The sequence below is a fragment of the Anomalospiza imberbis genome, chromosome 2, assembly GCF_031753505.1.
Source record: "Anomalospiza imberbis isolate Cuckoo-Finch-1a 21T00152 chromosome 2, ASM3175350v1, whole genome shotgun sequence".
NCBI lineage: Eukaryota > Metazoa > Chordata > Aves > Passeriformes > Viduidae > Anomalospiza > Anomalospiza imberbis.
In genome coordinates this window covers 106,231,142-106,248,991 of record NC_089682.1, presented here as the reverse complement: position 1 = coordinate 106,248,991, position 17,850 = coordinate 106,231,142, and the positions used below count along the sequence as shown (strand labels likewise).

At 37.7% G+C, this 17,850-nt stretch overlaps 1 protein-coding gene across 1 annotated transcript in view; it reads left to right on the top strand.

The window, feature by feature from the left end:
- Window positions 1-17,636, top strand: part of ABCC4 (ATP binding cassette subfamily C member 4 (PEL blood group)) — a 137,377-nt gene extending 119,741 nt beyond the window's left edge. The window contains exons 30-31 of the mRNA XM_068182456.1: window positions 11,351-11,485; window positions 16,319-17,636. Of these exons, the coding sequence (XP_068038557.1) occupies window positions 11,351-11,485; window positions 16,319-16,426 (243 nt within the window). The 3' untranslated portion in view covers window positions 16,427-17,636. The remainder of the gene's footprint in view (window positions 1-11,350; window positions 11,486-16,318) is intronic.
- The last annotated feature ends 214 nt before the right edge of the window (window positions 17,637-17,850 follow it).

Below are 17,850 nucleotides of genomic sequence, written 5' to 3'. Positions count from 1 at the left end.
TCTTGTTTTCCCACTGTGTATCTCACTAAAGAGCCTTCTCAGTAACTTCTTTGTAGATATGGGAAGGTTGCTGTTAAGTCCCCTGGAGCCATCAGTTCTCCAGGGTGAACACGCCCTGCTCCATCAGCCTCTCCTCATAGGTGCTCCAGTTTACTGACCACCCTGCTAGCCCTATTTCAAGCTTGCTCAAATTTACCTTGCTTTTTCTTGTACTGGGGGGTCAAAACTAGTCATCATGTCTTGAGTGTGTTGGCTGCAGTCTCCAGCTTGGCATTGCCCATGAGTTTTTGATTTAGTTCCATTTGATTACTGGCTAAAGCAGAACTTTTCAAAAAGAAACTGTTCTCCTTTAGGGTTAATCCAGACGTTAAAAAAAAAAATTAGAACAGAAAATAATTTTGAGAAAGTCATGAGAAAATGTCAAGTTGGATGAATATGGAAATAGGAACTGAACGTGAACTGTTGCATGTCTGCTCACACCCGTCGTAATAACCGGTTCTATTTTAGAAGAGAAGAAAAGCCTACTCAAGGAGGGAAAAAAGGAAGAACAGAATATATTTTATACAACTGTAGACAATCTGGCCTCAGGAGTTGTTTTAATTCTCGTTTGTTCCATTCCCAAAACCATACCTCTGCTTTCATAATCCAGGTCACGCCTTAAGAGTATTTCCATTATATCTGTCTTAGTGATAAACACATTTTATCAGAACTTCAAACGCTTGAAATCATTGAGGGAAGAGCTGTATTGTGTAACGTGATACTCTCTAACCCAATCGCCTCAATGAGTAATACTGCATTGCACTTGCATAGGACCTTTCATCTGGAAATTGTAACGCTCTTTATAAACATTAATTAATTAAACTTCAAACACCTGGGTGAGATAGGGAAGTATCCATACAATCTTTGGAACCAAAGTTGGAAAGACTTGTTAAGTCAGCCCATCAAATAATACTACCATAAAATTATAATCTGGCGGTTTTCAAGCTTCTTTTTTTAACTTCCCTCTGCGCTGCTCCAGCATCTAATAGGACACTTTCTCATTCCTTTTCCTTCATTACTTTGAGAAGCCAAGTTGTAACTCTTCCCATCAGGTGCTAGCAGTACCCATTTTAGCTCTTTGGCACAAGTAGGCACTCTGCTGCCTGGCAGAAGGGGAGGGTAGGATGAAAGCTGCAGTTACCTCTTCTGTAATGGCAAATGCTGGCAGAAGCTCAGCTCAGGCTTGCTTCACTGGTCCTTCATTCCCTGTAGCTTCCCCACCACCTCAACAGCTGGTTCTCTGTCCCATCCTTACCATAGAGGGCAAAGGCCTTTTATGTAAACTACATCTGAAGCTTGTGGAAGCCAGTGGGCACCACTCCCAAGACTTCCAGGGGGATCTTATAAAATCCCTGTCACCCATTCCTCCCCCTCCTCTCTGCTTCCTTCTCCAGGTTGAGAAATACTTTCTAGAAACTCTTTTTTTACAGAGGGGAAAACAGAAGCATACAGAAGTTGAGGCTCACCCAGGGACATAGTGGTTCAGTAGCAAATAAAGAATATGCATCTGGCAAGAACCTGATGGAGTTGTTTGCTGTATATACTATGCTGTGGCCTCTCCAGAGGAAAGCCACAGAGTCAAAACTTGTGCATTTTTCAATGACAAGGATGTTTCTCCAGACAGTTTTCATATCAGTGCAATACTTCTTTGAAATGGAAACTCTTTATGCAAGCAGAACTTGATCTAGTAATTAAAAACTGTCATTCAAATAGGAAGTTTTTGATGAGAGAATCATGGGAAGAGATTTGATTTATTTATGGGAAAACCTGTTGTGGTTACCTTCTGAAATGACTAATATTCAGGGTAACAATACTATGCACTTCACAGCCAGACCTGAGTTTTTTTTTTTGGTCAATAGAAAATGACTTCCCACGTCTTTCCGGTACGCCTCCCTCATTCGTTATTCTCATTTTTCTGATGTTGTGTTTGCCATGGTGGAACATCTGTGCCTCATAAATCAGGAACTGTGTTTCCTGCGCTGTAGATGTCTAACTTCAGCAGAGCAATCAGTCCACCAAGAGTAAGTATAAACATCTTGGAATCAAAGAGAGCGAGAGAGATCCAGGCTGTGTGGTGAAAAGGCCATCCACCTACAGCTATATAGAAAATGCTGTGAAGCAGACAAGGTCTGAGCACTTGTCTCTCTCTGGAGTTCCAGTATCTGACCTGGTATTGCACATTAATATCCTTCATCCATCCAGGTACAGATGAGGCAGTGGTGATAGATGTCTAAGTGAACATGGTGGTGATGGCCATACTGCCCTTCTTTACTATGGGGATGACAGCATTCTTCCAGGAAGTGCAGAAGAAATCTGTGCTCTGTCTAAAGAGGTCTGGATGCAATGCTCCCCATTCCCAGAAAAATGTCGTGTCCTCTGTGTACCCAGGGCAGCCAGATTAAGCCGTTCCTTTTGAAGAGTTGCATTGCCAGAAGTGCAAGAGTCATCAGAGGATAGCAAAAGGGAGTCTGAATCTGCAGCCCAGTGAGAGGCAGAGCTCTTGTAGCAGTGGAGAAGCCCCATCTGTCCTACTGATACCTTCATGTGAGCTTTCAGTGCAGTGGCCCAGCTTCAGATGGAGATGTGGAGAACACAGGAAAGTAGTGGTGGTACACTTAAGTTAGTAATACTGAGTTAGTCAGAAAAGCTACGGTCTGTTGACTCTTCTTTAGGTGGCTTTCTTTTCCACTTATTTAAATATCACTGCCGGAAAATGAATGTGTTTTACAGCAAATCTCAACATTCTGTTTTGGGGGTGTTATGTTAAGTCACAAGACACAGAACAATCAAACCTGGTTGTAGAACAGTTTTGAAAGCTGTGTCCCACCGTTGGTGTTGACTCTCTAGTCTTCAGTGTGTCTGTGCCAAAGTGTTTCCTTGCTGGAGAGCTGGCTGCTGTCAGACACTGGCCCTCAAGTGCTTGAAATGTCGAAGAGAGGTCAAGTGATGAGACCATAAATATTCCTGGAGCCTTGGATGATAGCATATGAAAACTTATGGAAAAAAAAAATACCCATTTTATACTTTTGACCCTTTATTAGTCCAGTATCTGGATATTTTTATTGGCTATTATGCTTGTGCTATTGAAATATGTTCTGTTAAAGAATGTAAAAGGAGCTTAATGCATTATAGTAGCTAGAAAGGATGTCGAATTTTTGCAACTAAGCATCTAATTCTTCATAAAAACCTTAAAGTACTTTGTGGGTCTGAATCCAGTAATCTGCAGTAAAATTGCTACATTCATACTGGTGCACCTGCTGTCATTATTCAAAAGGAACAAACACTAATAAAGCTCCTTTTTTGACTCAGCTTCTGTCTTGAAAATATGGACTAAAGAATATTAGAACTAAATTCATTCTTGTTTTTATTCAACTTAAGACAATCCCCACTGAGTTTTGGGACCAAAGTGTCTTGAATAAAGAAATGTGAAGACAAAAATATGAAGGATACTCATAGAGGGGACCTGCATGGAGAGCAGAGGGCCTGGAAACTATTAGATTTCTCCTTTCTTTTGTTAACTCAAGACTTCCAGAGTTTCTGTAAGAGCTGAGCATTTAGCAAATTATTTTTCCGAAATGATCAGGTTTTTTTTTTTGATTCTGAACAAAGGCAGTTTCCACTGTTCCCAGATCTTCTGCAACTGGGTTGATGTTTACCAAACCAGAAGAGAAAACAAGATCCTTCAATTTTCTTTCTTGGAATTTATTGAATTCCACAAATATCAGCAGTGAAGACATGGCTTTCAAACCTGAGTAGTATACCATCTTTACCATTAGGAGTAGTATATCATCTTTACCATTAAGAGAAGACTCTATATTGGTATTTAGGCCAGGTTTTGCATAAGATACTGAACAATGTGCCATGGTCCTGTATCAGAGTGTCTTGTCAGCTGAAATGGAGTGTCTGTGACAGTTGTGAATGTCACACCTGGCCTATCTGCTTCTGAAATCAAGTCAAAATCCCAAAGAGCTTGAAAATATGCTAGAGTTCTTGATTCTCTTTGCCAGTTTTAAGCCACACTTCTCTAAAACAGTGGCATCTTAAGTTCTTATAAGCTGCTCTCTTTTCAAGAGGGCTGCCTAACAAGATTCTTCTTTTGCCTGAATAAAGCAAGTAATTATTGAGGCAGTACTTCAGCTGGAAGCATTCAAACAAAGAATTTGAATTTGAATTTCTGCAGGAAGTGAAGCCAATGTTTGATGAACTTTGATCTCTCATTCTGTCAGACATTTGTGTGAATGTGTTTCCATCAGTGTAAGAACAGGATGGTCTCATCATGTTTCTTTAAAGACAGTGGTATGGAATCTAGACTGTATTAGAAATACTAACACAACTTTAGAGAATGTTTTTTGCTTGTTCAGAAATACTGTATTACTGTTTAAAAGCAAATTAGCACAGGTCATGCTGGTGGCTGATACCCTGAGCAGAGGGTTTCTGATAAGGTGAAACTCTGTTCATGGCAGCTGAGCCACAAGTTCATTGTCATCAGAAACTGATAAAACCAGTAGACATGCTCAGTCATCTGCAACAATATTCCTTAACCTCTTGAAAAGTATAGTATCCTTGTAGCTTATCTTCCTTTCTAAGACCCTCAAAAGCCTTATTGAAGAGTGGGATTTTTCAAACTGAAGTATATCTCATCTAATTTAAGGGCCACATTTGAGCCATTCTGCAATCCCAGTTGAGAAATGTGGTTTTGCAGTGATGGAAGCAGTCATTACTGATTGACCAAGGGAGAGTTTTGTCAGCACGTACGTGTTTTTGTCAGCTGCTGGTAAGCACTGGCATGAGGCTGCTTCATACCCTCTGAAGCAAGGGTTGAACTTACACTGATATATCAGATGTTTGGAGGTGAGGAAACTCTGCCATACAAGAGCCATTTGCAGTGTATGGTTAACAGACTTCTTCAATGAGACACAGAAGGAGTTCATATTGAGTGATCATCACTAGAATAAGTCTCATTACTACATACGTCATTGGTATTTTTTCCCCACGACATTACATCCAGCTCACAGTGGCATGCCATCAGTTGGAGGAAAAGAAGGTAGATTTTTTTAATCTCTGCAAAGAGCCTAAAGAAGACCTGCATGAGCCAATTTACCAGGCAGTGCTGCATGCTCAATTTCCCCTAAGTTACAGCCAAAGAACCATTTCAGTTTAAAGAAACCCACTTTTTCTGATTACAGAGCAAGATGTCTAAAGTTGCCTTTTCTGTGAAGCAGGGGATAAGGGGGTACATGTCAAATCCCAGTGACCAGTGGCAAGTCTGGCATTGTTACAGCAAAGTTAAACTCTGCTGAGGTGAGTTATTTGGAAAATCTGAAAGTAATAATTCAGATTATAAGAAGGTGAATTCCCAGGTCTGCTCTGCTCTGTTCATGTATATGATAATGCAATATACATTATTTGACACCCAATTTGTCTGGAGTTACTGGTAGAATAATTTGTGTAGGAACCCTAAAGGAGCATAGGGAATGCTTTGAGTAAACCTGAAGGCTTAAGAAAAATCAAAACAAAAAAACCAAAAAATAACCAACCAAAGCTCCACCACCAAAAATGAAAAAAAAAAAAAAAGAGAGAGAGAAGAAACTTTCAAAAGAAAATAAAAGAAAAAAACCCTTTAAAATGGTTTCTGAGATATGTTTGCAGCCTTATGAATGTCCTTCGATGTTCACAAACATGTTTAGATAGGTTGATATTTATAAATGGTTCTTCAGAGAAGTATGTGCATGTTTCTGATCTGTTTTGACAAACCATGATGAGACAGAAGAGACAGAACATGCTTGCATCTGAACTTAATGCCAACTGGAGTACAGGCTGTTGACTCTTTCCCACAAAGCTATGTATTGTCTTGGGTGAATATATTTCTTATAATATGATGTAACCAGAAGCATCTCCTGAATATTCTCCTCTTCCCAGGACTTTATTGAAGATCATCTTGATGTATGCTCTCTGAGGAAAACATTGTTCAAAGTTGTACTCCTAGCAGAGTTTTGAACTTTAATAATGATTTTTTTTGTTTGGTGATGTCTTCTCCAAGTCTAAATTAAATCAGATGTATTCCCAAGGAGATAATTTCCTTGAATTATTTTCCTTTTGAATAGGAAATAAAAACATTTATGATCAACTCTTAAATGTCCCATTTCCCCTCTGGCTTAATGGTGAATATGAACGTGAATAGGAATACTAGTCATTCCTCAATAATAATTGAAATAAATTCCCATGCCCCCCTCCTCTGTTGCTGAACACTTCCAACCTTGGATTGTTTTTTTTCTCAGAATGTTTTATAACTATTGTTCTCTTGGTTTGTCTGCTTTTGTTGCTGAAAGTTAGAAAACACAGGATTTAGAACTTTGTTTTTTGTGTCTATGGATAGCTGTAAATACATGGTGCTTGTTACAGCATTTTAAAAGACCCTTGTTCTTTCTCTCTCTGTGGCTAATGACACTTCTTTTACATATATTAATCCACAAAGAAGATTGTAAAATTCACTTACAAAATGAGTGTTGGCTTCCTTAAAGTCGTGTGCAACAGAACAATATGGATTGTTTGAGGAATCATCAAGGAGAAAAGGTGTTCTCCTGGCTCTGCTGCCTAGGTTTCTACTTGAAACTCAACTATCGTGACATAGTACCCTCATTGTTCTTTCTCTTTTCATGGTGAAATGGATTTCCTGACTCCTTTTTCACCATTTTGTTTTACTTTTTGTCTTCCTTCCCCTGCTTTTTTGTCTTGGTAAATACATTTAATTATGAAGCTATGGGATGGAGATATTGCAAAGCTTGGGGGTTTAGGGAGGGACCTAGGCAAAGTGGGGGTAGATACCCTGCTAGGTTACAGCTGAGGCAAAATGTAGTCCTCAAATCTTACCCAAATTTAGTTCAGCAACATTTTTGTGGCATAGGCAAATACTCATGTGCTAGTTAGAGTTAACATAAACACATTTAAATGGCTAATAATCTTCTCATGTTTGATATTGCACGTCAAGATCAAACACTTCTTTTCTATTTCTCTGTCCTTCCCTGTCATATTTTAATCATCCCCTTTCTGTGTTATTCTGTGCCCCAAAAATCAAACAAAATGCTGTTCAAAACTATGTTGTCCTCTACCAATATGGTTCTTAACATTCTGGAAAAATCACAACTCAGACGAGCAGTCACTGCCCCAGATTACTCAATGAGGATGAAACATTAGATGAGATAGAATTAGATGGCATGTGAGGATTTTACTCAAGAATTAATACATCATTTGAGCCCTGTTTGAACTTACCATGTCTCTGTATTGCTGCTTGAGTAATGCTAATTTGGATAGCTATAAGTAAAGATGTTTTTACCATTCTTGGGGAGGTGAGCAAATTCCATTGAACAGCAATTTTCCTGCGTGTTTTCTTTTGTATGATTGCCAGCAGCCAATTTTGTAAATTTTGTACTGTTGGTATTTCTCTTTCATATGAGAAAATCCTGTTGAAGTCATAAAGGTGATACTACAAAGGCAAGAACAGTGCAGGCAAGGTAAAAGAAGCTGCCAGTGCAAGAGGGTGGAGAATCTGGCCCTCGTTTACATATGACCACCTTGGGTTTATATAACTCCTTTGTGTTTGTTTTTATTTCACTCTGGGCTAAGTATTTCACAGGCAGTTAGCTCCCACAAAATGATCAAGTCTTTATTTTGTGTATTTTACAAAGAGCCAGAGCGAGGATCTGGAAAGTTGAGTGATTTGCACAAAACCCCTCTCTCAATATCTGTACTGCAGTCTGTGATGAAATTCAAGTCTGATTCAGAGTCAAGTGCTCCTGTGTGTGTCCGCCACAATCTCCCTGCCGATCTGATTTCGCCAGCTACAAGCTTCTCTGGCTCTTCTGTATCAAGTTCCACTGGTACAACTGCCTTGGGACGCATCTGGGTTCGATTCTCTTGTATTGTGCAGTGATAAGCATTGCAAGTTGATCAGAAAATATGTGGCTGGTAAACACCAGATTCCACCTTTCCTGAATGATTAGCTGGCTTTTTGAAGTCCTAATGATTTTAATTTGGCTTGGAGTCAGTGAGTAAGAGTATGCAAAGCCTTAGCCAAAGTACCTATTTATTTATGTAAATCTTATCAGCACACATTTCTTCAAAGAAGAGTACCTATCTCTTTGTCTAAGGGCTTTTTAATAAATATATAAATATATAAATGTATAACTACCAAGTAAACCAGCTTAAATTTTTTCCATTGTCTCATGGATAACAGCAGTTAGTAGAAAGTGGTTTTCCTTGGTGAACAGGGTTTATAGTGTTCCTGACTTGTAGGAATGATATTGTCTGTTCGGTTTCATTCTTCATTTTTAATTTCAGATTTTTTTTAAAGCAACACAGCTCATTTTTCTGTGGCTGTTCTGTCTGTCTTTATAACACAAGTTTGGGGTTTATTTCCAAAGAAAGGCTATGAATAGGTTAATGATTTGTTTAAAATGTGGATGGAGTTTCTCCGGACAGAAATTGCTGTCTCTATCCGTTCATTTTCTAGACTTGACTGTTTACAACTTACCCAGGAAGAATAATTCTTTCCCTTTCCCCAGGTTCTCTGGAGGGGAATGATTGTCTGTGTTTGTGGTTGTTTCAGATATTTGCAAAATGAATATTAAAATTGCAATACTGCAGTAATATTATTTTTTTAAACCCTCTACTTGTCTATTGCAGTTCTTTGCTAGTAAGAGACACATTTAATGAAGATTTTTTTTGTTTCCTTTCTTAAGTAGTGGTTGCATAATCTAGTGCTATGCTGAGAAAAGCTTTACTTAAAGGCGACAGAGATGCTCTATGCTGTGGCACCCTGATTTAAATGTTGAATTGTATATTAATTTTTATTGTATTTTTAAAGAAGATGTCCTTAACTGTGACATACAGCAGCTTAAAAATTATAATTAGTCAGAATAAAAAGGATAAGTAAAAAGTAAAAATATTCAGAGTAAATAGGATAGGACTAAGTATACTGAAAAGTCAGCATGTGTGCAAATATACTTCTGTAGGTGAAATACTGCATCTATTAAATGACTGTATGTTCCGCTGTGCAATACTGCTAATATTTAAGATATTTCTATGAGCACTTTCTTCAGCTGCAATTCCAAACCATACTAGAAATCACTTGCAAAGGAAATTCATAATACAGGCTGGGTTCTCTAAGTTAAAAGCTTTTGAAAATAGCAAATATCTTCTTGTAGGTTTCTGTGCTGCATACAGTTCATAAAACTAGATGTAATTATGCTGCTGTTTGTTGTCTAGTTATTTTCCATTCCAATGCCATGTACTTAACTGAACCAGAAGGGAAGGAGTGGGCGCTTTTTCCCTGGTGTTGGGTCTCTGGTGTCAAACAAGTTGACAGTGATCTTGGCAGTGTGGTATTTTCACAGCAGTGCAGGCAAAGGGGTCAGCTCACCTGTAGCCCTCCACTGTAGACTTTTGTCATTTACTGGGGTCCAGGCTGCTTGGAGATCTGCCAGGCCCTTTGCTGTCAGGACTCTTGGCTTTATGGAGCTGCACAGCCAAAGGACACATTTGAAAGTTTCCTCACAGGACTCTCGATTGATCTCCAAGCTTGTTCGAGATTCTTCTTTCAAACAGAAATTTGCACCTTATTTTTATCACTTTGGAAGTTGTCCTCACAATACCTTTTATTCATTTCTTCCCTGAAATCAACAGCTCAGGTTTTTTAGATCTTTCTTTTTTTCTTACAAGTATGTACACCACAATTACGGCTTGAGTTATGAGTCCTTGAAGTCCTTTTGTTGTGGCAATATCTTTGTTAATAGCATGCCTGTGCATTCAGTTTTTTTATTTATATAAGAGCAAAAATATTTTGTGAATTGCTTTCTCACATAAATTCTTTTCCTTTTTTTTTAAACTCCATTACTCCTACTCAACGGCGTAAAGTACTGGACTTTTAGACTAAAATCCAAATCTTTCTTGAGTCAATAACATTAATTTATAAGCCAGTTAAGTATTTGAGTGCATGGCAGTTGTCAATATTGGCTTTTCCCTGCTATTGTGTTTCTCATTCTCTTAGGTTAGTTAGGTGTATCTGAACCTCTGGGCTATTCTTATCTGCACATTTTTGTGTCATTCGCAGGTTTGTCACTTCTCTGATGCCTCCTTTTTCTGATGATTAACATAAGTAGCTACCACCTATGCCAGAACAATATGGTTCCCATCAGTTCCTACCTGTTCAGCTTTCTACAAAGAAAGATGCACTATTTATTTCAAATCTCTTGTTTTCTGTCCAGGTTTTTGAAAAGCTTTGTTCTTTGTAGCATGGTTATTTAGTTACACCAGATATCTTTCTGGAAATCCATACAAACCATTTTTCCTTTCGTTTTCTTCTGGTGCATTAAAAATTGTACGAGATTTGTGATTTCTAAAACTGTGGAGAATGAATTCTACCTGTGATCTGTGTCTCCTCTTTTGTTTTAATGACTGTTTCCATTAATTTTGTGTCTTATATCAAAATATATATGCTAGTCTAAAATTTCCTTGAATTAATCCTGTAAAGGCTTTTAAAAATGTTAGTTCAGTGTTTGCTGCCATGCAGTCCTTAAATGAAGTCACTAGTCTGAAAACAGTTTCTTAGAGGTTCAACCATCTTATTCTTATTTTTTCCCTATATTTTTGACTGTGTATATTCTCTGTGGATTATTGACTTAATACTTACTTAATTTCTCTGTTGTTCTTTCTTTCTCCCTTCCTCTCTTTTTGGGTACCTGTGTCCGTGCTGGCATCTGATCTTTATGTGGAAAGAATAGGGTCAGGTTTAAATATCTTTCTAATACATAGTTGGCAAAAACTGATGCAAGAAATTGTTTATCTTTTCAGCAACACCCTCATTTTCTTTAATTACACCTTCACCTCTAATTCAAAAGGCCTACTTATTCTCCCTTAACCGTCTTGGTGGTTATTGCGTGGTTTTTACCCACAGCTGTTTACTTCAGAGCCCATTTTGAACTTCTTTGTTTCCTTCTTACACAATGAATCTTATAATCTGCTTTGTTGGCTGCACAAACATTGTATTTCCATATTCTGCATAACTTCATGTTGGATTCCTATAGGTGGAATGGCTGTAGGGCACTCTAAAATTGTACAACAGGTCTGTAAACTGAGAAAGTGTTATACTAGTTTGAAGAAGACAGAATTCATTTCCAGGGTATAAAATTCATCTTAGCTCTAAAAATGCATACATTTCCCCCTTGCCTGTAGTCGCCTACATTTGGTTTCTAGTCTCTGACATTTAATTTTTAATTATCATATGTTAATACATTGGTTTCTGCTGATTTAACAGGTTTTAGATGCGGGAAGACTGAAAGAATATGGTGAGCCTTACATTTTGCTGCAAGAACAAGACAGCTTGTTTTACAAAATGGTGCAACAAGTGGGCAAGACTGAAGCGGCTTCTCTGATTGAAACAGCAAAACGGGTAATTTTAGAAGAAGAGATAATTAAGTTTGTATCTGCAGTTTATTTATCTCAAGTTAGCATATTCAGTGTTGCAGTAAGCCTTCCACTAAAGGATCTGTCAGTTTTGCACGGCAGAGCCATAATTTTCAGTGTGATATACACAGACTTCCAAATGATACATGTATTTATATACCCCAAGTTGAAAGAATGGATTTCTTACATCCTTTCGTGTGTACACAAAACAGTAAGTGTAAATAATATAGGACATACTCACTTGTGCTGGGCATGGATCTTAACTTGCCATAAACAACACATTAGGACTGCAGAATCAAACATTTATATGTTATATTTTTTTAAGAGTCCATCAGATTTTAGTTGGGGCTCAGTGCCTGTGACCATGCTGTGGTCCCTGAGGGTTTGATCACATTCCTTCTGTTGTGCATTCCCTTACTTCATTCTTGTACCCTAGCTCTCTGTTCTGCACCAAAGATGAGCAGGGCTCAGCTAAGAAACAGCTGTTGAATGTTTTGTCGCCTCCTTGTTCCCTGCAAGGCTCTGTGCCTGATTTTCAACTTTTAAAATCCTACTCGGAGTACAGAATTATTAATGTAATTGTGGGCATTCCTCTGGCAATCAAAGTGTTCAAGAGACATCAGTGGATTCATTTTCATAATATGCCTGTGTGGCGAGGCTATATGGTCCCCACTTCTCAGATGGAAAGCTGAAGGAGAGCTAAGAAGATAAAAAAGAATGACCTGTGATTGAGGATCTCTTTGACTAGCTTTGGCTTGCTTTCTTTTTTCTTGATAACTTAGCACACAGGACATCCAGAGCAAGATTTTAATTCTCTCAGTGCCAACAAAGTTTCAGCATTGCTACAGCTGAGACTGGCAGTGCCTAATTTGGCAGCAGCTTGCTTGGAACCCATGTAACTGTGCTTTCAGCATGCGAGTAAGGCACTGGTATTAAGCAGGTAACAACCTAAGAGAGCCTTTTACAGGCAAGAGGCAAAGCTCTTTAGCCTTTATGCTTTCCTTTCCTCAAGTTGCTGGATGTGTGGAACAGAGCTAGAGGAACACAAAGTCTAAACTGTTACTCAAGGAAACAAAAAACCAGTACACAGGGAAGAACACACAAAGACAGGAAACAAAATGGCAGGTGTTTGACTATTTTCCAGTAAAAAATAGATGCATTATTGCAACTTGCAATAGATGCAAGTTGGAAAAAAAAAAGAAAAGTTTTGCTGTCATGGAGGCTGTGTGCTCACGGCTGGATGCTATTTTACTGGAGTTCTTGAAGATTAGGGATGAGATTTCTGTATCTGTTCATATTCTCAGATTTTGTTTTTTAAAGAGTTTTTCAAGTAAAGCACTGTAGCTAAGAGCATACACTATAAATTCTTGTGTGGCACAAATTGCAGAACTGAGGAAACAGTTTTGTCTTGAACTAAGCTGTGTTACAAGTTCTGCTGTCCTCTTCCATTGCTGCAGTGTAGCTTCTTTTATTTTCTTATTAGAAGGGAATGGGTTAGCCATGTTTTCTGTGGTATGTGCCTGACAATCTGGAGGTTATGTAAATGATATTTAAAAGGATAGCTTCAAATTCATGTGACCATTGTTTGTCTGTAAAGTGAAGGCCAGCTTCCTAAGGCTTGGTCCTTGGAAAGGCAAGAGGTGAGGCTGTCCAGCTGTCATCTGTAGAAATTTAGCTATGTCATGCTGTCATTCCTTCCTTCCCCGGAGCCTTCTCCAATTGCACAATTGCATTCAAAGATGATTCAAAATGTATAAAATTAATTGCCTGATGTTACTTGCCCATATAGTCATCTGCAGTTACCACATCAATGTTATGTGATTTTGTACAGGAAGGGAAGAGATCCAGGAACCAGTCTCTGCTGAAATGTGGTTTGATGAAAAAGTTTGCTAACTCCCAGGCTAGAAGGCAGATACAAGCTTTAGCATCTGCCAAGAATGCAAAGCATGGTGGTTATCCACACTCAGACCGAAAATATGGGAATCAAGAGACTGTATCTCCCGTCAGCAGCTACCCAGAAGCAGAGTTACAGTTCTTTCTGTTTCAAGGACTTGGACAATTCAGGGGTTTTGTTATTGCTGTCCCTTGTGCTTCATGCATACTTGCAGAGAAGTCGCTTAGTCAGAAGAGCTGATTCCAATGGCTTTTCTTTTTACACTACTGACTCTGCTGCATGTATTGCTGTTGGTTTCCCACATTCCTACTGTGGTTACTAAGGACTGTTTTTATGAAAAACAGCTTTCTTTCTGTTTTTGGAAAACAGCATGCTGCACATAAAAAGAAATGGTAATATGACATACATAGATACTTTTCAAAAAGCATTGCAGTGGGTTGCTAAGTAAAATGGTTTGGATCGTGGCTATACTTTGGCAGTGATTATTTGATATATCACAATTTGGACCTGAATCTTGATTTGTTTCAGTTTGAACTTGTACAACACAAGCTTGCACCAAGATCTTTCAGTAAGCTAAAACTTTAAATGCATTTTCTGGAAAAGTATTGATTCGGCATATATCTTTTAAGTGCAAATTAAGAGGTACTGAGGTACTACACATCTTAAATTGGGAAGACTAACTTGGGCATATTTAAGAAACATAATTCAAAAAAAAAATCTCATGGACCTCTTAGCAAAGCATTGCAAGACTGAGCTATTGCTGGAACCTTAGCTCAGGCTTTCAAATTGATCCAGTTGCTATTGTATGGCTCACTTGGTCATTCAGTATCCACATTTTTGTGCAAATGTCAAAGACAACAACACAGGCACAACTCAAATTGGATACCGCTGAGTATGCATCAAACAGCCCATGAGCCTGATGGCAATTGAGTTTTGCTTGACATTGTGAGACTGTTTTTATCTTTGCTCAGTTTAGAAGAAGCTGCTAGGAGAAAATCCTGTGGGAAAGAGAGAAATCATCAAGCAGTGAAAAAAGAAAAAAAATAAAAATGCTCAATTATTCAGATAAACAGAAGTTGGTGTGTTCTCCCTGCTCTTGGCAGTGCTGAGAGAGGCTTTTCTGCAGGCTTTGGTGGCATCAGGATAGGGATGGGTTTCTGTCAGTCAGGTTTGAGTACTTTGAGGGAAAAATAAAGGTTGTTTTATTTTACTTTAAAGCTATGGCAGATGTGTAGACATTAGAATACTAGGTGTTATCTCACCTCGGTGATTACTTTTAAAAAGTTTGCAGTTCTGTTGGCACTGGAAGAAACTTGTATAAAGACTTGGGCATTTAATATCTTGAGGGATTGGGCTCAGGGGAAGAATTGCAATGAGACAGTTGAAAAGCAGCTGCCATTTCATTACATCTCTAGTAATGTGCCAAGGTTTTCTATTAGCTTTCCATTAAAAAAAAAATCACATTCAAAAGCTGCATTAAAAGTATGCCAAAGTTTTATGTTTTAAACCAGGAACAGGATGGGAATACTGAGGTTGCTGTCTGCAGCCTGTGTGCAGTCAGCAGCCTCATTAACTTCCTTCTGTTGCATCCGATTGTGACTGGTTGCTGAGGAATGCCTCTTAACAGAACTCACAATTCTTCTGTTGATTCAAATCAGACTTTAATAGTCTTTGAAACTTGTAAAAATGCATATACCCTGCATTAGTGAGTGCACAAAAGATGACAGTGGTACTTACAGGAACATTTTTGTAGAATAACTATTTCTTTTTCATCCTATGTGTCTTATACATGTATTCATGTATATGAAAAGGACATTATTATCAAACAAACTGAACTTTGTTGACAAGACTCTTAAATATAAATTGCAGAAATGTTTCATAAGCTGTACTCAAAGCAGTCTATGAGACCTAACTCGTGACACGTGTCAGCTTCAGAAAGATAGTGTATTTTCTAGTTTTAAAGACTCAAACAAAACTTTTCACATTCTTCTTTGAAAAAAAAAATTGCATTTGAAGTCCTTTTTCACCCAACACATTTTTAGATAAGAGCACACAAGTCTTGACATTATTTCATTTTGTTATGCGCATCTGTCAAGGAACAGAGATATGATACAGCTGCTAAAAACTGATGATTGTGGAACAGTGAAACTTGACAGCATTTCATTTCCTTTATGTTCTGATTATACATTTATCAGGAAACCTGTATCTCTTCTAGTTGAGCTAGAAATTGGTAGAATTCAGGAACTCAAAGGCTTGGCAAAGAACTGTCCTATTATTTGGTATCATCTTACGTTTTAGAGAAGTTGCTTGGTTGAGTCATTGTTAAAGCTTTTGCTTCTTCTTTCATTATTGTGGTTCACTATCCAGAGATCACATTTCTATAGGCCCTATAACTGCTCTGCAGCACAAATTAAAGGCTGGGATATTTCATACATATACTTCAAAGTTTCAATGGTTGTCAATCACAGTTTGTAAAATATAGGGATTACAACCTGATTTTAACATCCAAATCCATTGTGTTCATTTTATGTGTGAAAATGAGAAACCCTTGTGCAGACGCAAGATTTCACAGCTTCTTTGTCATCCTGTTTTTAATTTATCTCCATGTTTTGAGCTAGTGAAATGATTTTACTTATCAGTTTAATGTAAAGCGATAAAACATATCTGCTCATCTGAATTAACAAAATTTGAGGGATCGACAGGTTGTGTGGGATTTTTTGCACATTTTGTTTTAATGTAAGTTCATATAGTAATTTTTCTAATTTTTCAGTGGCATACATTAACTGAATGCCACTAACCTGAAGTTCCTGTTGTGATTCTTTAAGGATATGTGTTTATCTCTACTATATTTATTTCCAGAAATATTGTTTGTAGCTAAATGGACTTTGGTACATAATTACTCATTGAATGTAATATTTTTCCTAGATATACTTCAGTAAGAATTACCCAGAAGTTGTTCAGAATGGTCAGCTTGCCACAGACGCCTCCTTGGATCCTTCCTCAGGATTATGCATAACTGAAACTGCACTGTGATTCCTCATTGCCTTAACTGTTCTCTGCAGAATGTAAACCTGAGATCATCTAAACTCAGTGGCAATGTTTGCAAGTGTCAACGGGAGAGGAAAGGGAGGAGGGCAATTCTTTGCACTGGACATCCTTCCTATTTAATACTGAAAAGAAAATTTATATTGTCCCTGTTTCTTTCATTTCAGTGCAATATGTTTTTTCTTTCCAACTAATTATGTTTGTATTGCTAAGGAAATTAGGCAGATTCAGTTTTTATTTGAAAGTTATGTGGTAGAGATCTCTTTTATTTAAACAGGTGCAGGACACCTAACAGGTCTAGTGTGCATATTTGGAGCTTAGTAAAATAATTGGAATGTGTCCTTTTTTGTTTTAGAAATATTTTGAGAGCAAGAAAAACCAAATTTTTTTCAGTGTCACTTTAGAATGACAGCTCTGTCTGAACAGCAGATTTGGTAGTGTGCAACTAGAGCGACTGTCTTTCTACCTGTCACAAGTATCTATGCAGGCTGGTAGGAAAAAAACTTGAAGAAGCCAAAACCAGTTTTTCTTTTTGATAAAAAACTACTATATACATTTTTTTAATATAAGCAGTTCAAATAATGCTGTTCAAGATGAATGTAAATATTAATTTTATTTTGCTAAAATCCAAATGCTGAAAAATCAGTCTCAATCTTCTGTACATCAGAAGAAAATTACCACATTTGCACTGAAGAAATATTTAAATAATTTAACATACATCCCTCTTTTTACCCAGGTTATCAAAGAAAAAAAGGTATTAAAGTAACTTGAGGAAATATTTGAATGACATGTCATTATACCTAAATACTGTGTAGTACAAAGTTATCTTCAACACAACACATTGAAATGTATACATTATTTGCATTTATTGTGCCTTAATATTTGTGCCTTCAAGCCAAAGCTGTAACTGCAGGGTACACAACAAATTCATTAGATATATGTTAAAAATACGTAACTTTAGTTTTGCATCAGAGGTTCTGTTGAACTTCAGCTATATGAAGTTACCATCCTGCCAGAATAAGTAGGAAAATACAACCTGTAATTTGGAATGGCTGTTGCTGATAGAGAGGAATGCAGTGAGAGAGGGGTTCAATATTCATAAGTTATGTCCTGATTCAGCAAAGCACTTTAACACAAAGGCACTATTCCCATGTTTAAAAAATAAACCAAGCAAGTGCTGTGCTGCTTCAGATTTTTTTCATATCTAGTGAGCTATTCTTTGAGGTCCGGTAGAAAATACATTTATTCGTCTTGCTGTTTAAAGGACACAGAAGAGACTGAAAGGCAACAGATTTCTTCAGGACATGGAGAATATTGCGCTTTTTTAAAAATACTGAAGATGCTTGCTATTACCTTTGTAATGCCGAACAAGTGTTATTTACCCATTGTTCATCCAGTGGTCTAAAATAAGG